General features: G+C 28.7%; 2 protein-coding genes and 1 pseudogene across 2 annotated transcripts; 2 read left to right on the top strand and 1 right to left on the bottom strand.

Annotated features, from left to right (window-relative positions):
* Nucleotides 1–6,023: 6,023 nt before the first annotated feature.
* Nucleotides 6,024–12,074, bottom strand: LOC125596916 (putative sugar transporter ERD6-like 13). Its single transcript, XM_048771919.1, has 17 exons — nucleotides 11,319–12,074; nucleotides 10,865–10,927; nucleotides 10,624–10,713; nucleotides 10,463–10,522; nucleotides 9,657–9,722; nucleotides 8,727–8,792; nucleotides 8,581–8,656; nucleotides 8,403–8,467; nucleotides 8,207–8,299; nucleotides 8,058–8,138; nucleotides 7,903–7,987; nucleotides 7,702–7,808; nucleotides 7,497–7,556; nucleotides 7,309–7,362; nucleotides 6,945–7,004; nucleotides 6,645–6,759; nucleotides 6,024–6,552 (listed from the first exon to the last, which is right to left on the bottom strand). The coding sequence occupies exons 1-17, from the start codon at nucleotides 11,478–11,480 to the stop codon at nucleotides 6,437–6,439; spliced, it is 1,419 nt and encodes a 472-aa protein (XP_048627876.1). The 5' UTR covers nucleotides 11,481–12,074; the 3' UTR covers nucleotides 6,024–6,436.
* Nucleotides 12,075–13,175: 1,101 nt separating this feature from the next.
* Nucleotides 13,176–17,073, top strand: BNAA05G36130D. Its single transcript, XM_013795922.3, has 2 exons — nucleotides 13,176–13,548; nucleotides 16,803–17,073. The coding sequence occupies exons 1-2, from the start codon at nucleotides 13,251–13,253 to the stop codon at nucleotides 16,931–16,933; spliced, it is 429 nt and encodes a 142-aa protein (XP_013651376.2). The 5' UTR covers nucleotides 13,176–13,250; the 3' UTR covers nucleotides 16,934–17,073.
* Nucleotides 17,074–18,987: 1,914 nt separating this feature from the next.
* LOC125596917 lies at nucleotides 18,988–24,340 on the top strand (annotated as a pseudogene).
* Nucleotides 24,341–25,169: the final 829 nt, after the last annotated feature.

Here is a 25,169-nt window from a genome sequence, read left to right as displayed (position 1 = left end):
TTTAGAGTTTACTTTTTAGGGTTTAGGGTTTAGTGTTGATAGTTTAGGGTTTAATGTTTATGGTTTAGGGTTTAGAGTTGAAGGTTTAGGGTTTAGGGTTTAGAGTTGATGTTTCTGGGTTTAAGGTTTAGAGTTGATGTTTCAGGGTTTACGGTTTGGTTTTCAAAAAAAAAGTAGGTTTTAGGATTGATGGTTTAGGGTTTAGGGTTCATATTTCAAAAGAAAAGGGTTTATGATTGATGTTTTAGGGTTTAGAGTTGAGTTTTAGGGTTTAGAGTTTGAATTTCAAAATAGTATAATTCGAAAAAAATTTAAAAAGTTATTTTTATATTTTTAGTTTTTTTATTTATTTAATTATTTAATTATTATATATATAAAGAACAATGACATAAGAGCATGATTAACCCTGGTCTCTTAACTGGGGTTCTTATCTCATGATTTGACACTATTTTTTTTTTTACACTTTTCGGCTAAGAGACGACTCTTATATCTCTTATTTAAGAGACAGTTCTTAGTTTTTCTTAGTTAAAATCTAAGAAAAGTTAGGAACTGTCTCTTAGCCGAAGCTAAGAACCCGGTTATGAGACTGAGGTTAATCATGGTTTAAGAGTCTTTTACCACTTAATGAAGAAGATATTTTTGAAAATGTCCCTTCAGTAGTGGTAAAGATGAAAACTGGTAATATGAAAGTGGTAAAAATAAAATTTTCCCAAATTTAAAATATATTATGTTATGCAAAATATACTTCACATCATAATATTTTTAAAATAAATATAAATCTCTATTTGGAAAAAAGTTTCATGACTACACGAAATTTACTATAATATGGTGGAAACCATCCAATGTATGATAATGTGTCAACAACTACACAAAGTTTATGTCAATATATGTCACATGTACGAAATAAATAATAATATGGTGGCAACATCACAATCGGGTTTAATTGATTTTAAGCTAAGTTAATGGGGTCAATCCGTAATTTATTAAACTTAATACATTTAATAATTTATTAAGTTTAATAAACTTAATTGATTTTGATAATAAACTTAATAATTTATTAAACTTACTTAATAAACTTTATTAACTTTGTTAAACTTATTAAAATTAATAAATTTATTAAACTTAATCATTTATTAATAAAATTAATCATTTAATAAACTTAATAAATGATTAAGTTTATTAATTTTAATAAATTTATTAATTTTAATAAGTTTAATAAAATTATTAAGTTTATTAAGTAAGTTTAATAAATTATTAAGTTTATTATCAAAATCAATTAAGTTTATTAAACTTAATAAATTACGGATTGACCCCATTAACTTAGCTTAAAATCAATTAAACCTGATTGTGATGTTGCCACCATATTATTATTTACTTCGTGCATGTGACATTTATTAACATAAGCTTCGTGTAGTTGTTGACACATTATCATACATTGGATGGTTTCCTCCATACTATAGTAAATTTCGTGTAGCTAGAAAACTTTTTTCCTTATTTTTATGTATATATGAAGGTTTTCAAGTTTGTATTAATAAAAGATATTTTATTAAAGTAAAAACATTATTGTATATAAAAAATTGATATTTAATTAAATATTAAATATTTCAAAAAGCAAGACAATAATTGATTTAATGATTTTTGAACTGATAATATATTAAGTTACAATTTTTTAAAAAATTATAAAATCCACTAGTGCGGTCCGCACCCCGCGATGAAACAAAAAACTTGGACTAAACTTTAATAAACAAAGACGAATTGAATGCGCCCCTATTCCATATCTTTACAAATAGAATAGGCTATGGAAAAATAATATTAAATTTTAAAATAACAATTATATCTAAAAGTATAATAAAAATGATGATACAGAAAAATGAACATTTTAACTTTAGAATATATATCTGACATTTAGGCTAAAATTAATATATTATAGAATACATAAATGAATATTGACTCATACCACTTTTTATCAATCTCTAGTAAATGTATACATTTCTAAATGAATTAAGAATTATACCATCAACTGTAAAAATGTTTTCAAACTGTTTAGGCCATTTAATATAATTAATTAATATTCAAAGTTTATATAATTGGCTAACATAAGGGTAAACATGTTAACTTAATGATTGATCAAATTGTTATAAATTATGAAAATAGATAATGATTAATCGTGCATGAACACATTTTAAAAATAATATTTTAACATTTGTCAATTTGAGGTTATACAAAATATCTTTGGAAAATGAACAACATAATTTTCTCTCTTTTTGTGTCTTTGTATGTATCAATGTCCACAACTCTTATATAGACAAAAAATTTTAACAATTATATTTAGAAGTTTGCAATGGTTAATCATACAATGGTTGATCATCAAATATTGTAATGTTTAACTATTTCAGAGTTATAGAACATTTACACAGGCTGACAAAGAACATTTACATTGTTGCAAATATTTATCTGAGAATGCAATGATGCATTTAAATAATTACTAGATTTTGACCCGTGCAACCGCGCGGGTGTTTGTTTTTACTCTTTTATACATAAATTATTATTTTTAAACATTAGTGGTATATTTTTTTAACATTAATCATATACTTAAATGTTTATATAACTATTTCAAATATAATAATATTATATTTTACATGTTATAATCAATCATTTGATTAAAACCGTATGTATTTTTACTTCTTATTATATATTTATCTTATTGTATTTGCATTTAGTTATTAAGCAAATTAATATATTCATGAAAAAAACATATTTGAAAATATTTTGTATTTAATTTATGCTAAATTCTGACCCGTGTTTCAAAGCTGTATTTCTTTTTACTAATATTTTTTAAGTTTATTCAATTTAGATAATATATTATTGTATATACAAAAGTCTAAAATATGTTACTTTTTAGACATGTATTATAAGGTTTGTTAATTTTAAGCCGTTCTATCATCATATTATATTTTAAAATAAATAATTTATATTTATGAAAATAAAATTTATAAATTTATCAATTGAATATACTTTTATCATATTTATTTAAGTATAATAATTGTATTTTAACATGATCATGACATAAAGTGGATAAAATAGGATATAATTTATTTATTTTTTATTTTATAAACGATAACTTAAAATACATTAAATTATTGTTAAAATACTTTTACACAGATTTATTAGAATTTAAAATGAAAATATATTATGATTAAAGTAGTTACAAAGATTTTATATTATAAAGAAATACATGTTAATTTTTATACATGTATTATATATTTTGCTTAATCCATCTTACCAACATATTAGATTTATTTTTGAACATAAATTTTTTATACTTATGAAAATAAAATTTATAAATTTAATACAGTTTTATTATACTTAGCTCAATATAATAATTTTCTTTTAATATGATTGATTATTGTTATATAATATATAAAATATTACAGAATTTTTTATTTTTTATTTTATAAACGATTACTGAATTTATTAATGTATAATAATATTTCAAACTAATTTCGAAATTAGTGAAAAATATTTAAATATAATTTCGAAAATGAAGATCCTGTAAAGATCTTTTAAAACAGATTTGTTAGATTTTAAAATAAAAAGGATATCAAAAGATATTATGATAAAAGTATTTTAAAAATTCTATGTATTATTAGTCTTAATAAAATACATTTAATAAAATTTCTAAGTGATGGTCCAAATTAAAAAAAAAATCACACATGAAAAAAGTCATGACTTCTCTTTTAATATATAAGATAATATTTATCTGAGAATGCAATAGATCAAATTAGGTTAATTAACCACCAAATTAACCTTACTTTTATGGGCCCGCTTCTAATCGCTGAGTCAAACTTTGATCTTCGTTAAACTATTTTTTCAAATATTTTTTTATTTATATTATTGATGGACCTAACTCACATTCAAAAACTACTTCTTGAATAAATGATTGTTCATACATATATATATTGCCCAAGGAACCTCATCACAACCGATGTGAGATGTTTAATAGCCCCTCTCGAAATGTAGGTGGAAAACGGTCCATCGCAAACAACCAAAGTTCAACATCTCGGATATACCACAGTAATATAGGCCACTTGTACATGCTAAATAGGTAGGAAACGTTATGTGGAAAAATATGTTGGGCTTTAACCATTGTTTATATACTGTCCAAGGAACTTCATCACCACCTACGTGGAATGTTTAATAATTTATATTCAATCTTCCTCCGCTTCTTACAATAATCATGTGGTATACAATTCTTCGCCAAAATAGTTTATAGAAATATGGTAACGTAAATATATATAAAAAAATGGAACCAGGTGACGTTACTATATTGGTTATTTATTGTTGGAGTATTGACCAATGATGTAGTTTTACCATACTGAGTTTTACTAAATGCAATTTCATTTCTGGCAATAGCAAAATTCCTACAGCGGTTCAAAAAGGACTGTAAACTTTATCCTGGAATCTACTGGGGGAAAATAATAATGACATTAACCCACATGAATAATGTGATTTCTCATATATGGTCTGCAACTAAATGATTATGAGTTATGATATGAAATAGTAGTTGGTTGTTGATTCATTCATTAATAACTACTAATTGACTTGGTTAGAGTTTGGATTCTACCAATATCGCGTAGGATTTAATGGAAGAGCTATAAATTTAATAATTTATGCATGCTTTTGTTATTTACGACTAAAATTGGGAGACACGACTAAAATGGACCAAAGTTCATTAATTTGGAAATCATGTTAGACATGGAGTCCATACAGGCACTACGTTTCCATATAATTAAAAATGGAATCTCTATTTTGCTTGATGCTAGCTTTGCAAAATAACATCAGAAAATGAGTTTTTTTTTTTGTATAAATTGCTAATGACAATATATATATATATAAAATAAAGTTAATTATTAGCTAAATTTTGCAATATTAATAGAAAATGACAGTACAATAAAGCTTTCTTTTCATAATATATTTCATCTAACAAAGTTCCAGATATCATAATTTTATTTGGATTGCACCCAATATTCTTTTTATAAGATCGGTCATATTTCTGTTTATTTAGACATTACAAATATTTCTCTAAGCAAAAACAAAGTCATATGAGTATCTGATTGGTTCACAATTTTATCCTTTTTTTTTGTTCGAAGGTTCACAATTTTATCATTTATTCATTTGTAACATGATTGGTAAACAAAATGTTCCTGCATAAATACCATAAGATTCATGAACAGCAAGAATATGACTAGATCAAAGCTATTGATAGATAAAACGTCAATATCATATATCCATCAGAAAATCTATACACATAAATTTTTTGAATGTTCATATATAGTTTTAATATTGAGTGAATTGACTTAAAATCCAAAAAAAAAGATGAAATTAGTAAACTATTTTTGATGGAACAAGTTTTGTGTCTATCAACGAATGCATCATGGTATGGAATTTAGAACATTAATTTAATTAGAGAAAAAAATATGTATACAGAATGTAATTTCACTTTAATATTTGGCTTCCGTAATATCATTGGCATTTATAAATTACGCATCAATATACCGAATTAATTGATCAAGTCACCTCCGACATGATCGCTGAATTAACGGATGCCATTTTGAAAATCCACAAGATTTAAAAATCATTGCAGAATTCATTGTTTTAAGAATAAGACATGTAATTAACTAGTATTTAATTACTACCCCAGTAAAAATAACAAAGTTAATTCTTATATAGATCTGAGCGGTCGTATTTTTATTTGGAAATATTTCGTTCTAATATGCAATTATATCTTAGTTAAAATCCACTATTAAATCAAAGATTATACATGCCAATTGGAGAAATCATGTCTACATAGTAGATGTGCTTAGATTTTTTTTTTGTAAGAATGTTAAGTAGATGTGCTTAGATCGTTAAAGACCATACTGGATCGATAAGCCTTCACATGCTCCACAAACAGAATTGTTACGGAACTTCGATGTGTTACGTGATTAAAAATTTATGAGATTTGCATATCTCGGATGTGAATATGGGATGATTACATCAAACTACCAAGCTATGATTATAGTGATTTCTAAACCTCAAGAATGGCCGATATACCATGTTCTGCTTGAGTTATAAGTCGTCTCCACAATGGCTTTATGAACTGTGCCTTTTGAAGTAGAAGCCATTAATTTACACGTGCTTGAAACATCAACAAGAATATTACAAATGGTGATGTTTGAATTCTCTGTTCCTTCTTGACTTTTTTGTGTAAGAAACTCTCTTCTACATTTTCCATTATCTTTACTTGTATAGTTGATAGTCCAACCAGTTTTATATTTAAATTAATGAAAAATAAAGATGTAGTCCAAACTATCCAAAGAAGAAGTGTTTGTGTTATTAGTTAACATTATGAAGCATTGGTCAAGATAATGGCTAGAACCTTTGACATTATACAAAGTTATCGGGCAACATCGGCTTGAATTTCTTCAAGGGAACGACCTCGAGTCTCTGGTACCATTTTTATCACAAATAGGATGCCCATACCCGATATCATTGAATATATGAAAAACACACCTGTGATTTTACATACATCAACAAAGTATTAAATTGGTCAATAATTAAATAACTGAATTTACTTGGTTACTTGTCAAAATGAAGTGAATTACCACAAGAGCTCCACTGGAAGAGGAAGTTGAATGTGTACGAAACGAACCAATTAGAGGACCAGCTAGTTATATTGCATAGCGTCCCTGATGAACCCTTTATATTCATCGGTGTCATCTAATTATCCCACAATGAAAAATTGAAATACGGAAATTAATATTTGGTAAGTGTATATCAGTCATCAGTTATGTTTTCTAAAATTAATTCGACGGTATACATATATTGTTGTGCCTATTAAAACCTAACTATTTTGTTTAACTATTTAATTATGTAGTTACAATCATATTGAAAACCACGATTACCTCGGAGACAATGACCCATGGAATACCTCCTATTCCAATTGTGATCGAAGTTAGAAACACCTGCAATAATTTTCCGTAATTGTTTATCGAATAGTCTGTATTATATCTTAAGAAAACAAACTAAAGTTTACTTATAAATAAATTATTTGTGATTAAATATTTTTAACAATTTAAACTAATACTAGTAATTTAATAAATTTATGTTTTAAATTTATAATTTATTATTATTAGTTAATAAAATACATTAAAATATTTGTATTTTTAAAACATTCGTTTTGAAAAATAGATGGTAGCATTAGTTAACATTAAAATTATCAAAGCAAGACTATTTAATCTCTTTGAATAGAAGAAACTTATTACGTACCAGCACTCCGATCAGTGTTGAAATCGAGGTGTAATTGTCGAGTAAAGCATAACTCTGTAAATTAGTTTGATTGCTTCAGTTATATATTGGAAAAAATATAAGCTGAATTTATATCAGACATTTTTTTTGAACTGAACATCAGCCATATGTTAACTAATATAGTAATTCTTTTAGGTAAACAAAAACACCTGAAACAAAAACGACAGCCCTGTGATGAATGACCCCAGACACATCATGCCCGTCGCAACCTACAAGTATTTCACATAAACAAAACGACGTTAATATCTTATTTCTCGACTGTATTTAATATCGTTTTTAACATTAAACATATTTTATATAGTTTCGTTTAACACTAGGACCATTTAACAACAGGGATTAAAAATAAGCCAAAACCATTAAAAGAGGTCGTCTCCCAAATTTATCCACGATTATCAATCCGAAAATGCTCATCGTGGCTTGCACCACGGTAGCTATCGTCACTCCTACGTTGTTAGGAAACCCTGTGAAATAATTAAATTGCAGATTATTTTCCTCTATAAAAATTAATTTTTAATTAATCCTTGTTCAGTAAGGGACTTAAATTTTACTGTGTACCAGCTTTGTTAAAAATCGAGCTCATGTAAAATGTATAACCACTGAGACCTCCGAGTTGTTGCAGTACTAGCAATCCAATCCCCACCTAAAGATAACCGATTCATTCAGTAACACGTTTTTGTTAAAAGAAACTACAATTTTCATCAAACACTTACAATAACAGCACGAGAATATCGCGGTTTGAAGAGTTCAAGAAGACCATCTTCTTTGGATTCTTGAAGTTTTTCCATATATTTCTGAAAAAGAAGAAGACTATTTTATTTTTAAAACTAAAAGATGCCAATTTCGTAAACATGTTTTTTACTTTGATTTCTGCAGCTTCTTTGGTGATATTAGTGCTGTTTCCTCGTAGACGTTGGAGTGCAACTTCCGACTCTTTAACCCGACCATTTCTAGACTATAAATTACAAAACCACCAAACCTATTAAAAATGTTGCTATTCACTCACAATTAAGCATGTTGGAGCTGACCATGAAAAAACGACAAGACTAATTAATTACCAGCCACCTAGGAGACTCCGGTATAAAGACCAAACCGGCGAATTCTAGAACACAAGGAACTGTACCTGCACAACTCGTATCAACTTGATTTAGAGTACATTTAAAATTATAAGAACATGGTGCTAAATTTAATTAAATCGTTTTATAATTTTTGGTAGAAAAAGTAAAAACAAATTACTGAAGAGAGCTAAGTTCTGCCATGAAATTACTGATCCAACAAGGAAACTGAAGGCCATGCTAGCACACATCACAAGCTGTAAGAAAAAAATATTAGAAACTTTTAAAATATATTAGTAGTAACGACATCGTATTTAGCGGTATTACCATGCTAACCGCAGAGAACGCGCCTCTGATTCTTTTGGGTGCAATTTCTACAATGTAGACGGGCACCTGTAGATCGAGATTACATATATTTGGAGTTAATAATTAACTCAAACGTTGCTTATATCCTTATAGGTTACTAGACCCTACTTAACTCAAACTTTGCTTCTAGCCTTTTAGGTCACTAAACCCTAATTATCAATTACTCCGTTTTATAAAGTTACATGTTTTAAAAAACAAAATTGGTTAAAAATACATTTGTGTAATACTCCCTCTGTTTTTAAAAGATGCATATTCTAAACTTTTTAAATATATTAAGAAAACTCATTAAATATGCATTGTTTTTTGTGAATAATAGTTTTTCATAACTTTTAACCAATAGAAATTCAATAAACACCATTAATTTTTTTGAAACTTACAATTTTCATAAAATCATACATTGAAAAAGTAAAAAATATATCTTTTTGAAACAATTTTTTTTTCCAGAACATACATTTTTTAGGAACGGAGAGACTACATGTTTTATCAACTAATAATGATAGTTGCAAACTTAAAAAAAAACTTAATTAAAATTATTAAATTCTTACTCTCTCCGTTTCATACTAAGTGTTGTTTTAACTTTTAAATTTTATTTTATTATAAGTGTTATTTTACATTTTCAAAACAAATATGAATAATTTCATTTTCTAATTTTTATTCTTACTTTAACTCATTAATTAAAAAATCAACTAAAATAAAAAATTATATAGGAGCAAAACAAAATAATATTTAAATGATACTTATAATGAAACATATAGATAGAGTATTAGTTAGAATTATGGAAAGTATAATTATAAAATTTATGCATTTATTATATATATTTTTATTAATGTGTAAAAGTTTTAAAATATGTATTATATTGAAACCGAAAGAGTATTAAATTAGTGAACATACCACATAAGAAGTTACGCCAGATGCAACTCCGAGAAGAAATCGTCCAATATCAAGTGACCAAGTCGCCTAGCATATTATTATATTAAACCATTTATTAGTAGATACATAAAGCTTTAAGAAAACATGTTAGCAAATGTACTTCGTCTGTTTTTATTTTCTAAAACTAGTCTAGACTTTTGATTCAAGATATATTTTGTTTTATATACATTAATGTCAGGCGTTGAAACTCCAAACCGGAGATGTAAGTTTTCTCATCAATTAAGAAAACATGTTAGCAAATGTACTTCCTCTGTTTTTAAATATAAGATTTTTTAGGTAAAACACATTTATTAAGAAAATTATTTTTTATTTAAAAAATATCATTAAAATTTTAAATTAAAAACTATTCAACCAATTACAAAATAAAACTGTTAAATTTGATTGGTTACACAGTTTTTGATAAACTTAAAAATACTTAAAAATATGAAAAACATCCTACATATTGAAACACAAAAACTATTCTAAACATTTTTTATTTAGGAACAGAGAGAATATTATTTTGTGATTAACTATTTCTTATAATTTTTAGCTAATCAAAATTCAGTAAACATAATTAATGTCTTCAAATTTATAATTTACTATTTATATTGAAAATGTGAAATAGGTATTTTTTACAAACAAATTATTTTTCTAAAATATGGATTATATTGAAACAAATGGAGTATTTCATAAACATTAACACCAATATGCGAAAAAATACATTATATATAAGAAATTAAGAAATTTTGACTTTGCTGACAAAAAGAATTTGACTGATTTTTAGAAACCTGAGAGAAGGCTATCATAAGCCAGCCGGCCATGCAAAATGAATTTGACACCCACAATGCCTGCACATTGAATCACTCATCAAAACCTAGTTTTCTTGGAATATAAATGTATAAACATGGGATTGTAAATTAGTTTTAGGAAAATGAGTAAATGGGCTTACGCCTCTCCGACCAAAAAGATCGGCGAATCTTCCCGACAACGCGGCTCCCACGAGTCCACCAATTGTTAATACAGATCCAAAGAATGAAAACTGCATCCGTATAAAGAACAATAATTTTGATTACTTTTTTTATTTGTTATTCAACGTAATAATATATTCTCTCTTTTTTTGTAATAATAATCTTTTAAAAATCACTGAATATCAGCAAGCCGGCAAGTAAAATCAACAATTCAACACTGACCTCAGCCAACGAGAGATTTAGTCCTTCCATCATCCCAGTTTGAGCTGGTGACGTAAAGCCGGCCTGCCAAAAGAAAAAACAAATTAAAAGCTAAAAAGTCTTGTAAAATTATACAAAAAATGTCAGCTATCGTGTGACAGCAAAAATCTACATCAAATGATAAACAGTTTTCTTGAAAATTGACACTCCAAGAGAAATAGAAACAGAAGAAAACATGTAAGTCAGAAATCTTCCAAACATAAATGATTTGTCATTGGATATCTAACCTACTTAGTACTATACTACATGACATAACCAAATCAACAAATTAAGTTATTATAATATAACATACAATTATGTATGAAACATACGTCAATAGTTTTTGTTCTTTATCTATTCTATTAGCTAGCACCCGGTTTATAACCCTAGCAAACACAAGAGAGAAAGCATGAAAAGTGAAGATGTGGAAACTTACGGCAGTGCCATAGGAGAAAGTGCCCCAGAGAGCAGTTACGGTTGTGAGGAGTAAAACAAACGTGACGGGGCCGTCATCGTCTCCGCCATTGACACGAGTCTTCTTATCTGACTCGATGTCTTCTTGAATCCTCACTTTCTGAAGCAGTGGTTCTTTCCCCATGGCTGTGATCACCAGTTTGAGAGACAATTTACTGAGAGCTATCGCTTTTTCTTACAAGAAAAGAGAACTTAAGTAGAACGATTATTGGGCTAATTCCATTTAACGTGTATGAGAAATGACAGATTACGAGGAGTTTTTTTTTTTTTTTTTTTGACGTCTACGAGGAGTTTTTTTAAAGTATAAACAAACTTGAACATATATAGAACCATTCAAATGACCCAAGTTGTGGAAAAATGAGAGATAAATAACACGTGTTTTATCATTTATGGGTCTACATGACTACATCAAATGGTAATATAATATTATTTCGTATATTAATATTTAATTGACCGGGTATAAATTTGGATTTAGAACAATTAATTGCGTAGGATTAGTTGTGCAATTATTATGCTTCTGCATACTTTTCTCAGATTTATGAAATTGAACAATTGGGGAGACATAGTTTTTTGTTATTTAGTACGACTAACGATGGCAAAGTTAGTTTAATTTGGAAATCATCCCGGACGTGGAGGCCACAAAGTAGATAGACACTAAGACATCTTACGCTTCCAATGTCGCACAGTTTTATAACATTTAGTTTTGTTTTTAAACATCAATAAAATCTCAATATATAATAGCAAGAAACCATTTTGCTTCTTCAAATAACACACATATGATTTTATTTTGTTATTATTTATGTAGATCACCTACAGGAAGTTAGTTATTTTTAGCTGATATTCTTTTGGTAATTATGATATAAATTAATACTGTATAATAGATTTTAATCTTACAAAGTGTTAAATATTACAATTTGTATTTCTCAAGCAAATAAATAAAGTTACAACACATACCTGATGCTCAAGGTTTTTCACGGTTATATATAATAAAATTGGTAAACAAGATGTTCAAGCGTATAAAGATATCAGAAGATTTCTTAAGCAAGTAACAAAAGTTACAACACATACTTGATGTTCATAGTTTTTCTCAGTGTTATATATAATGAAATTAGTAAAGAAAATGTTCATGCGTAAATATAAGATATCAAGAATTCTGAAGAGCGTGAATGTGACCGGCTCGATATCATAGACAGATAAAATGTTAATTCCATCCATCTATCTATCGAATCTATGTACAACCATGCATTGAATGTTCAAATATGATTTTAATATATAGCTTATGCAAAGCATTTGCATTATTAGATTTGCGATTTATAAATCCAAACCATATAATATTACAGAATTAACTGATTTTCTTTTTATCAAACCACATACGATATTATATTTGGGTGATGAGATGCCAACATTCCACAACAGTGATGATTTTAATGTCTTAATTCAAAACATCTGAAAAATTCAACCAACCAAATTTTGTTAATTCAAGTAAAAAGTACTCGAAGCATTCGCCAAAAAAGTACTCAAAGCAAAACCTAAAAATCGTATAATCAAATAATGTTTTAGATGAAACTAATATTACATGAGGTTTTAGGTTAGAGATTATGAACTTCATCCGAAAACTTTATGATAATCTAAAAAGTCTTCAAAAGTTTGAATCTTCTAGTATATATGGCAAAATGATCGCAAGATAAATATACAAATAAAGATTACAAAACCAAAGTCGAACGTTTCTTGACAGCATAACCTATACAATATCATTTGATTCCAAAGGCTTGGCATCAAGTAACTTTATATTCTTTATACTCAACAACAAGTTCTCTTTCAATATTGTTTATAACAAACTTAAGCAAATTTGTATTTGATTCATGTTAAACTACCTATCCGTGTTACAAAAATAATGTTCATAGAGATGTTTCAGCTATTGTTCACGATCGTGGCGGTTGAAGCCGCCCTGATCTTAACACTCGGGTTTGGGACTCCAGTAAGAAGAGTGGTGGTGAAATTGCTTGACCTGCTGAAGCAAGGCCGAGGACCACTGGTTACAAAGACGGTTGCAGCCACTATGCTTGTGTTGTTTGGATCGGTTCTGTTCAGCACGATTCAGATCAACACAAGAGTCTCCGAGTCTGGTGGTGTAGCTAACCCGACTGATCAAGTCATGTTTGCGAATCGCCTCCTCGAATCTTTCCTCATGGGTAAATAATATTTTATTTTTGAAAAGCGTGGGTAGATAATATAAACTCTTTTTTTTGGAATACAAGTATTATACACAACTTACATTTAATATACAACTAAATTTTGACCCGCACGTACGTGCAGATATTTTTTCATTTTATAAATGTATTTGATTTTATTACAAATTTTTTAAATATATGATTTCCATTTTAGTGTTATATATTGTGTTATTCTATAATATTATTGTTTTTATTTCTTTTTCTATATTATTAATATATAGTGATTTGTTTAATACATTTTACTTTGCTATTATTTTTATTACTTACGAATATATTTTCAAGATAGGTACAATAAAATAACAATATGAAATAGTCAAATAGAGAACACCCTCCAAATTTGTTTTTTTTTCTTTAATTTATACATTTTCTATATAATCAATTTTAAAATTTATTTATTTATATTATAAAAATATGTTTAAGATAATTTATATTTACATGTTTTATTTTAAAAAATATACTTTAACATATATCATTTTAGTATTTTACAGGAATTATGAGTAAAAAATACTGTTTTGTTTAAATAATATAGACCTATTATTTTAGTGAATTTTGTACATAGTAGCATCTATCAATTTATTTTAGGCAATTTCATTGTGTATATGATAATTTTTGTATGTTATGATATTAATTTTTTAAATTAAGATTTCAAAATATTATATCACTTTAATTTTTAAAACATATTTAGCTTATTTATTCGTAATGCATTTCAAAAAGTTATTCTTTATTATCTCTGATTTTATCATTTAAAATTTTGAAATATTATCATTTTGAGTTTGAATATTTATTTTTAAAAATTGTATATTTTGTCAAGAAAACTTTGAAAAATTAACTATTTTTGAGTTTGGAAGATTACTTGAATTTTGAATTTGTTTTATAACTATATTAATACATTATTTTATTTAAAATAAAATTGAAATTTTGGTAATATTTTCTAAATTTTTCTAAATTTCATAGTTTTCTAATAACATATTTTAAATTTGTATATGAGCTAAATATTATATACCATTATTTATATGTATAAACAATTTTAAACAACATATTGTTGAGAGTTTCAAAATAAATAAAAAGATAACATATAGTTGTAGATATAAAAGTTTAAACTATGTTACTAAATTTATTTTTGTATAAAATTATTATATTGTTTACGAATTTTAACTCATTTTAATGATGAGTGATAATTTATTTAAATATAACGATTTAAAAAGATAAATTTGTTAATTTACCTATTTAATATAATTTTGTCAAATATAATTTTGTTAAATATAATTCATAAATTAATAGATTAGTTTTTAAAATATTAGATTACTTTAATTTTTTACAACATATAGTTTGTTTTTCGTGGTGCATTTCAAAAAGTTATTCTTTATTATCTATGATTATATTTTGTAAAATTTTAAATATTTATTTTATATTACCATTTTGTGTTTATATATTTATTTTTAAAATTTAATATTTTGTCAAGAAAAAATTTGGAAAATTACACAACTATTTTTGAGTTTGGAAGATTACATGAATTTTGAATTTGTTTTCTTACTACATTAATACATTATTTTATTAAAACAAATTTGAACTTTTGGTAATTTTTTCTCAACAAATTTGATTATAATTATAAAAATCTATTAATTAAAATTTGATTTCTGATTATTATTTTAAATGAATTATTACTTTCATAGTTTTCTAATAACATATTTTTAAAATAGTATATGCGATAAAGCTTATTATATACCATTATATTTTTGTGTATAAAACATTTTTAAACAACATATTGTTGAGAATTTCAAAATAAATAAAAACATAACATATAGTTGTAGATATAAAATTTTAACCTATGTTACTAAATTTATGTTTGTATAGAAATATTATATAGTTTACGAATTTTAACCCATTTAATGATGAGTGATAATTTATTTAAATGAAACAACTTTTAAAAATAAAATTTGTTAATTTACCTATTTAATATATTATTTTTCATATGTAATTCATAATTCAGTTCTATTTTTATATAATACAGAATATAATTATAAAATTATAAAAATAGTATATAATTTTTTTTCTTCTTTTAGAATAAAATTATAATTGACGTTGATTTATAATAATATTATATTACTAATTACGAAATTAATTAGTGTGTTATTTTAGAAAACTATTTAAAATTTTAGTAAGATTTTGTTAGATTATTTATCAACATATTTTGTTATAATTAAAAAATAAAATTCTAAGTAATGTTGGTTTATTATAAATGTAAATAATCAAATATGTCACATTAACTAATTCTTTAAGTGGTTCTACTATGACTTGTTAATAGTAGATAAAAATAGAACCATAAATTAATGTTTATTGTTGTAAAAAACATTTAAGGATTTTTAATGTTAAAAACCCTCAACTAAGTTTGTTTTGGGTAAAAACCCTCCAAACTAAGTATTTAACGAAAGAATTCACAAACTAACTTTATTTAGTGAATTAAACCCTCATAGGTCATAATTACCTCTACTACCGGTAATTTTTATTTAGGAGTTTCTACATTAAGTAAACATAGTTGAGGGGTTTACCATTAAAAATAAAAAAAATTCAAAATTTATAATATTATCTAAAAATTTGTAGCTTAAATTTTTAAAATTAGTAACTTAAATTTTAATTTAAAATTAGTAACTTAAATTTTAAAATTAGCGTTTTTAATTTTTTTGTAAATATATGAGTTTGATGTGTTTTTAACATCAGTATTATATATGTAAAACCCATAAAATAAATACATAACAGCAACATTAGTTTAATTTTTATTTTATTTTCTGGGTTTTTACATTTTAAATTTATACATATATAATGTTGATGTTAAAGACACATCAAACTCATATATTTACAAAACAATTAAAAATGCTAATTTTGAAAATTGAAGTCACTAATTTTTAGATAATATTATAAAATTTTGATTTTTTTTAATGGTAAGACCCCTCAACTATGTTATTTAATGTAGAAACTCATAAACTAAAGACTTACCGGTAGTAATGATAATTATGACGTGCTAGGGTTTAATTCATTAAATAAAGTTAGTTTAGAATTTTTTTCGTTAAATACTTAGTTTGAGAGGTTTTACCTAAAACAAACTTAGTTGAGTGGTTTTAACGTTAAAAATCTAAAAATTAATAGATTAGATTTCTTGCGTTTTATTTGATTGTTTTAAAAAAAACAAAATCTTGTGTGTGTGTGTGTGTGAAAAGGGACTGTGTTGTTCTTGGCATTGGTGATGGACAGAATGCATTACTACACAAGAGAGCTTCAAATCACAAGAAGAAACTTGGAGGTTGCAGTAAAGAAGACCAAAAACAGCTGCTTAATGCAAACAAATTGAGATCTAGAATTCAACTATAAATTTGTAAATAATTATCAAAATTGATTTGAATTTCAAATCACACATGTACATCTCTATAAAACCCATATCGATAAACTCAATTATGTATCTGATCCGATCTATCAACGCATTCGAACTGATCTTGTAGGACGGTATTTCAAGTATAAAGCATTATCCTAATTTGATCAGAATTCAAGTTTATATAAAAAAAAACTCAAAAAAAAAAAAAATCCAAAAATCAATTTCAAAGAAGTTTTCGAAACCTAAACAAAACAATTTAAATACCTAATTTCATATTCATTTGATTTAATTTCTAAAAAAAACTGAATCAAAACATTATTAACTAGTTGATATCCGCACCTTGTGCGGATTATTATATCTATACATCTAACATTTTTTAATTCTAAAATGTATTTTTATAAAATAATAATAATTAAATTAGATACAAATTTTAAATTATTATAAATTATAAAATTTCAATATTCATATTGGTAATCAATGTATTAAATTGTATTATTTTGTTTCATATTTTTATTTATGTGATGTAGATTTTGGATCAAAATATTTTATAGTAATAACTAAATTAGGAAATTTTGTATGTGAAATTAACACATTAACACATATTGTATTTGGACTGAAAAGAAATCATGTGGTACTAAAAAGATTATAAAAAAATCACAAATATAAAACAGTAACAAATAGAAATAGTTTAGTAATGTTCAATCTGATAAAAACAAACTATTCAAAATCAAACCAAACAGAAATAGAGGAAATAGTCTGGATTGGAAGTACTGAGGATGTTATTTTTAGAAAACAGGAGTATATGAATATTGATCAGTATATTAAGGGATCAAACCAAATAAACAAAAGAAAACGATTAATTTGGATTATTAGTATACTTATATATAAATTTTATAATAATATGTATTTGATCAATATTTTCAGTAAACATCAGAGAAATTGGCTATAATATTAGTCATTAAAATTATAAAATAAGAGAAAAGTAATGATGATATTATCGGTAGATATTGTTAATATATATTTATTAATTCCTAAATATCATGAAAATTATATATTAAAATATATTTTAAAAAAATATTAGTATATATATATTGGTAAAATAGGTTAATGTTTATTAATTATTTTAAATATCATGATAAATATATAGATATCAAAATAAACAAATTAAGTAATAATATTAATTAAACTGAGGATTTATCCAAACATTATGGAAAAGATGAAAAATAAGCAAATTAACTAAAAAACTGATTAATTCAAATATATTAGTATACTTATATATAAATGTTATCATAATCTGTATTTGATCAATATTTTCAGTAAAAATCAAAGAAATTAGCTATAATATTAGTCACTAAAATTATAAAATGAGAGAAAAGTAATGATGATATTATCGGTATATATTATTAATATCTATTATTAATTAAATATCCAATATCATGTTTATCATATATTAAAATATATTTTAAAAAATATAAGTATATATTTATGGAAAATTGCACCCTATATACATGAAAAAAAAAATGCATTAACTAACCAAAATTTCCCCCTCTCTCTTACTTTCTCTTCCTATCTCTCTCTACTCTCTCTCCCAAAATCTAATTTTTCATTTTTTTTGGTTATTTGGCAAATAAGCCCTATATTTATCGGTACAATAGGTTCTTGTTTATCATGATTTTAAATATCATGATAAATATATATATCAAAAAAAAATTAATAAAACTAATGATTTATACTAAAATCATAGAAGAGATGACAAGTAAGCAAATTAACTAAAATCATGAAAAAATGATAAATAAGACAAATCACTTCATAAATAGTAGTATAGATAGATAGATTGAATAGGCCGGCGTTGAAACCTTTATGTTCAAGATTTTTGAAATTCTTGAACAATCGGTTCTAAGATTGGACCGGTTTTTTATTTGCGCTCGGTTTGGTTCAAGTTCAAATCCAAGAAAAAAAAATCCAAAGGGAGAGTGAACTCGTTCACATCACGAGTTGACTCAAAAAACCTCTTATCTTAAACCCCTGACTGTCTATTAAACAAATCCTGCTGTAGAGTAGAGAGCTCTCTCTGGCACCAACGAGAAAAAATGGTTTCCCTCTCTAACCAAACCTCGTTTTCTTTCTACCCAAACAACCTTTTCGTTTCCGACAAGACCCGCCTGGGCATCCCCGGAATCAACTTCCCCAGAAAAATCAAGGTGAAAGTGACATGCTTCGCCGCCGACCAACCGCGCCAGCAAAAGCAACAGAAGAAGAAGAAGAGTCAGAGCACTAATAGCGATGCCGATTCCGGAGTCGACCCAGTTGGGTTTCTCACCAAACTCGGAATCGCCGACAGAATCTTCGCTCAGTTTCTCCGTGAAAGGTTAAAAAAATCTCATCTTTGATCAGAAAATGGTAGAACAAAGAGTTCAAAGTTGTAATCTTTCTACACGAGTTACACTCTAAAACACATCTTACACTACATTCGAAGTTATAAAGTTCGAAACTTTAGCTCTTTAGCTACACTTATCTGTAAAAACGGTAGAACAAAGAGTTTAAAGTTGTAATCTTTGCTACAGTTATGTATAAAAGCGTGTTCCTTTTGTTAACCCTGTAGGCATAAAGCTATAAAAGACCTTAAAGATGAGCTTCTCAAACGTCACTTCGATCTCAGAGATCTTGCTTCAGGGTATGTATCCCAGTATCCTAGTATCTCACTCACTATATTAGCTAGCAAAATGGTTTTGTCTAATGTATTGAATCCTTCTCCGTGTAGGTTTGAGTTTACTAGGGATGCATAGACACATGGAACACCGTGTTGATTTCATAGACTGGGGTCCAGGTGCTCGTTACGGTGCTATAATCGGAGACTTCAACGGATGGTCTCCAACAGAAAACTCTGCTAGAGAAGGATTATTTGGCCATGATGACTTTGGCTATTGGTTCATTATCTTGAAGATAAGTTAAGAGAAGGCGAAGAACCAGAAGAACTATACTTCCAGCAGTACAACTACGTGGATGACTATGATAAAGGAGACAGCGGTGTAACAGCGGAAGAGGTTTTCCAGAGAGCCAATGATGAGTATTGGGAGCCTGGCGAGGACCGGTTCATTAAAAACCGGTACGAAGTTCCTGCAAAACTATACGAGCAGCTGTTTGGTCCCAACAGTCCACAGACGTTAGAAGATCTAGGTGAGATACCAGACGCAGAGACGAGGTATAAGCAGTACAAAGAGGAGCATAAGAATGATCCACCGAGTAATCTACCTCCATGCGACATCATTGATGACGGTCGAGGGAGGAACCATATGATATCTATAACGTCGTGACATCTCCGGAATGGACAAAGAAGTTTTATGAGAAGTCACCTCCGATTCCGTATTGGTTAGAGACGCGCGTAAAGAAGGAAGGCGTGGTTGGAAAAGTACATTCCTGCTGTTCCACATGGAAGCAAGTATAGATTGTATTTCAACACTCCTGATGGACCGCTTGAAGGGTGCCTGCTGGGCTACATATGTGCAACAGGTATAGATAGCATCTGCGTATCTTATTTGTTATGTTGATGTTTTCATGGTAATGTATCAAGCATTTAGTCACTGATCTCTAAACAGAGGACGAGGGGAAGCAAGCTTATGCAATTCACTGGGAACCTTCTCCTGAGTCTGCATACAAGTGGAAACACTCCAAGCCAGACAAACCAAAGTCATTGCGCATATACGAATGTCATGTTGGAATCAGTGGGTCTGAGGCAAAGATTTCATCTTTCGAAGACTTTACCAAGAAGGTACCTTACCTCCTAATGCGTCCATTGTATTCTTGCTTGTTATGCACATATCTTATCTTTTTTTGGCTTATGAAAACATCAGGCTTCCTCATGTGAAAAGAGCAGGATACAATGCAATCCAGTTGATTGGTATCCTGAGCACAAGGATTATTACACTGTCGGTTATAGGGTCAGCATGCTAAAACTCCTCTCTTTAAAGTTTGTATTCTTTCCTCATTTGCCATAATTCGTATCCATCACCATTTCAGGTTACTAATTTCTTTGCTGTCAGTAGCCGATATGGAACGCCAGATGACTTCAAACGCTTAGTTGATGAAGCACATGGTAAGTGTTTCTGGTGTCTCTTTAATGTTGCCAGAGGCTTTGAGTCAAACTTGTTGTTAATGAAGCATACAATAAGTTGAACTAATCTACAAACAGGCCTAGGACTCCTTGTCTTCTTAGACATTGTGCAGTCTTATGCAGCAGCTGATCAAATGGTTGGGCTTTCGCTTTTGATGGTTCAAACGATTGCTATTTTCATCATGGTAATGTTCATAATTATCAATTTACTTTAAATATCTTTCATGCTTTTGGATGTTCAAACAGTGTTCCTTTATTTAATTGTTGATGGCCTAGTCATCGCTATGTAACTGGAAAATAAGCAACATAGTATTGTGCTACAACCAACGTATATTCATAGCCTTTTGAAGTCTAAAGATGGCCTCAAAATGTTCGACATAGTTGAATATGACCGAGCGTTTCTTAAACACCATGTTCCATTATTCATCTTGCAAAACAGGTAAAAGGGGGCATCACAAACACTGGGGCACACGGATGTTCAAATACGGCGACTTGGATGTTTTCATTTTCTCATTTCAAATCTGAACTGGTAAAGGCAACCACATTGTTATGTGGTTTGTGAATAATGTATTGGGTGTACTCACTCTTTGGTCTAGTAGAAAAGTATCTTGCACTTCGTTGGGATAAGGAATCTGATGCTGTGGCAATTGGATTTTGTAGGTGGATTACAGAGTATCAAGTTGATGGTTACCAATTTCACTCGCTTGCCTCGATGATCTACACGCACAATGGTTTTGCTCCTTTTAACAGCGGTTTTGATGAGTAAGACATCTCCATTTTAGATGCTTTGTGTAATTCGGATTTTGGTGACAGTTTGGTCAAATTGTTGATGTTTGTCCTGCTGCAGCTATTGCAATCAGTATGTTGACCGAGATGCTCTGATGTACCTCATTTGGCCAATGAAATCTTGCACGATTTGCATCCAGATATAATAACCATTGCTGAGGATGTAAGCTACACATCCTTCTTCTTTGTCAATAAGTTGCACATCATTTTAATGTTCCTTAATTCTTGTTAATATCGTGAGTAAACAGATAATGCATTTTGTTTTTTTTTTACATATATGTGTTTTCATGTATAATCCATAACAGCAACCACTGTGTCTACTGGCTTGTGTAATGCCAATTAAGTTGACCATAGGCAGTAAAAAAAAGTTTTCTGACAAATTCTCTTTTATGAATCCCAGCTGTATAGTGGTTAAAAATAGAAATTTTTGTTGAGATTCTACATACATTCAGTTATATTTTCTGCTGATTGTGGGGTTAGTTACATTATGCAGTCACTGTGGAACTTAATGAAGTTTCTTTTTGCTATTAGGCAACATATTACCCTGGGTTGTGTGAGCCAGTTTCTCAAGGTGGGCTAGGATTTGATTATTATGTGAACCTTTCTGCGACAGAAATGTGGGTTTCTCTCCTTGACACCGTACCGGATAGCGAATGGAGCATGAGCAAGGTCTTAGCTTTTCAAATTTAATTGTTAGATATGACAGAACAAGACTTTGGTCCCTTTCTCTGATGTTTTGCCAGTGCTGCAGATTGTCAGTACATTGGTGGCTAACAAAGAGTATGCAGACAAGATGCTCAGCTATGCCGAAAGTCACAAACCAAGTATTTATTGTTATAACTTTAGATGTCTAAACCTTTATGCTATCTACCATACCACTTTACTTATAGGTTTACTTGACATTGTTGTGTTCTATTTTCCCCACTAGTCCATATCAGGAGGGCGTTCATTTGCTGAAATCGTGTTGGTGGAGTCCAAAATGAGATTAAGTTGCTAGACAGGGGCGTTTCATTACATAAGGTACCCCTTCGTTAGATATCTTCTACGCCTTTACAACTACATACATAACTTAGGATAATTCTATTATACAACTTGTGGGAGGAAACAAATACAAAATTCATTTAGCTGGACCCAGTTCCTTAGGTGCTTTTCGTGCTTTTATTTCACTTGGTTTCTGAAAGTTGTTTTCTTGTCTTTGTTAAACCAGATGATTAGACTTCTTACGTTTACAATTGGTGGCCGTGCTTACCTCAACTTCATGGGAAATGAATTTGGACATCCTGAGGTAACTCCATGTTCTCACTGTTCTAAAGACATCATTTTCATATTTCTGACATGTTGTCCTTGTGTCAGAGGGTTGAGTTTCCTACACAGAGCAATAAATTCTCGTTTTCGCTGGCTAACCGCCGCTGGGACTGCTGGAAAGTGGAATCCATCATCAGTGTTCCTTTGACAAGGTATCTGCCGTGGCATTTATTTATTATACTACTGCTTCCATATCCATCAATTTGGTAGCCTCTCGGAAAAGCTTGTGTATGTAAACTGTCGTAGCAGTTATACTGTACTAGTCTATGAAGGAGGCGAATGAATGTTACCATGAATACTCGAGAACTTGACCTAAAAACATTTTACTGTGATGATACTCAGTGGCAACTAATTGTATATTTTTTTATTGCTGTCTTATAAACGTACACATCCTTATTAAAATTGTACATCTTTACATGTAAGGAGTAGAAGAAACTGTTGCAACCCTAATTCTCTTGGATCAGAAGAAATGATTTTAGTTACTGATCTTATTATTATATTTGTAGGACCTAATGGACTTGGATAAAAGCAAGGGCATCCTTTCAAGAGGTCTTCCCAGCATCCACCATGTGAATGATGCAAATATGGTATTGACTCCCGTTGCTTGCTTTTTTCAACTTAAAATTGTTGGGTTCACGGTATGAACCAGAAGATATATATTCAAAGTGCCCACTGGCATGCTACGCAGTGTTTGCAAATTGCTTTATATGCAATATTTCTAGGAGTGTTAAAGAAAAGAAATAGAACCAGTTGCCCTCTCTCATCATAATGATGATATCTCTAACACATGGTACAGATACGAGATCAGAAATAACAGTATATCAAACATATGCATCAGGAATAAAAGGGTTTGGACAATGTACTTACAACTTATTGTTCATCATCTACAGGTAATTTCATTCTCGAGGGGTCCTTTCTTGTTTATCTTTAACTTCCACCCATCGAATTCTTAGAAAAGTATGGTGTCGGCGTAGAGGAAGAGGGTGAATATACCGTAAGTTTTTTCCATTCTATATATTCTACCCTTCAACCATCATGAAAAGCCTATAATTACTGTAAAGGCTTTCTTATGCATTTAACCTGGGAATATTACCTGGATTCTGCAGATGATACTGAACTCTGATGAAGCGAAATGGGGGTCAGGGACTTCTAAAGGAGGACCAGTATCTTCACCGGTCGATTAGCAAGAGGTCTATAATCCAAATAGTTATTTTTATAAGTGCTAGTTCCCATTGAAATAAAGATGTGGTCTGTTCATCATTCTGAACCATATCCACGTTTGTGCAGGATTGATGGTCAAAGAAATTGCTTAGAGGGTTTTGCCAAGCAGGACTGCACAAGTCAGTTCTCTCTTTCTCTATATATCTATGTTGCTTCCTATTTACAAGTTCATACATTGATTCAAACTCCATTTTTATATTCCAGGTTTACAAGTTGACCCGGATTCTCCGAATATGATCCGCTCCTATATATGGCCGTATACATGCACCAAACATGTTTTATGATAACCTAGCTCTGAATCCAAGGTCAGTACGAGAGTGCTACATAGACATGTCTCTTGCAAGCACTGATGGAATAGAGAAGATTGTCAGTCATTGCCTTAACAGATGAGCGATGAAGAGAACAAGGAAGTCGTGCCTCCTTGTGTACCTCAAAAGAAAAAAATCTGTTGAACCAGCTACATGTAATGGAAAGTTAACATATGAACATTTTTCTATGGCTTTCACTGATGATATTGTTCTTAGAATTTAAGCCTGTGTAATGGGTATATAGATGGGGTAATTATATTTCTCAACAAAACTTTGCTTCCGGCAAGTAAACTTATATAAACTTATAATTGTTTACCAAGTCAAAAAAAAAATTCAAGGCAAAATGTAAATTAAATGAAGAGCTTAAACAGAAGAAGTAGGTGCTGCTTTGAGCATCCACAGGTACTTCTCCGAAAAGTCATCATACGAACAGGTACTCGACTCTCATGAACAGATTTCCTTTTTTTGCGGGTTTGGAGCAGTC

The sequence above is a fragment of the Brassica napus genome, unplaced genomic scaffold (assembly GCF_020379485.1).
Source record: "Brassica napus cultivar Da-Ae unplaced genomic scaffold, Da-Ae ScsIHWf_1320;HRSCAF=1886, whole genome shotgun sequence".
NCBI classification, from domain to species: domain Eukaryota; kingdom Viridiplantae; phylum Streptophyta; class Magnoliopsida; order Brassicales; family Brassicaceae; genus Brassica; species Brassica napus.
This window is presented reverse-complemented; position numbering and strand designations above follow the sequence as displayed.

Bases quoted from the DNA above. Each gene is read 5' to 3' on its own strand.
- LOC125596916 (XM_048771919.1), bottom strand. From the start codon at position 11,480: ATGGGGAAAGAACCACTGCTTCAGAAAGTGAGGATTCAAGAAGACATC. The intron at 10,928-11,318 runs GTAAGTTTCCAC...TTCTTTTGGCAG, and splicing joins CTTTCTCCTATGGCACTGCC to GCCGGCTTTACGTCACCAGC. The intron at 7,363-7,496 runs GTGTTTTTGTTT...ACTAATTTACAG, and splicing joins GGCTGTCGTTTTTGTTTCAG to AGTTATGCTTTACTCGACAA.
- BNAA05G36130D (XM_013795922.3), top strand. From the start codon at position 13,251: ATGTTCATAGAGATGTTTCAGCTATTGTTCACGATCGTGGCGGTTGAA. The intron at 13,549-16,802 runs GTAAATAATATT...GTGTGTGAAAAG, and splicing joins CCTCGAATCTTTCCTCATGG to GGACTGTGTTGTTCTTGGCA.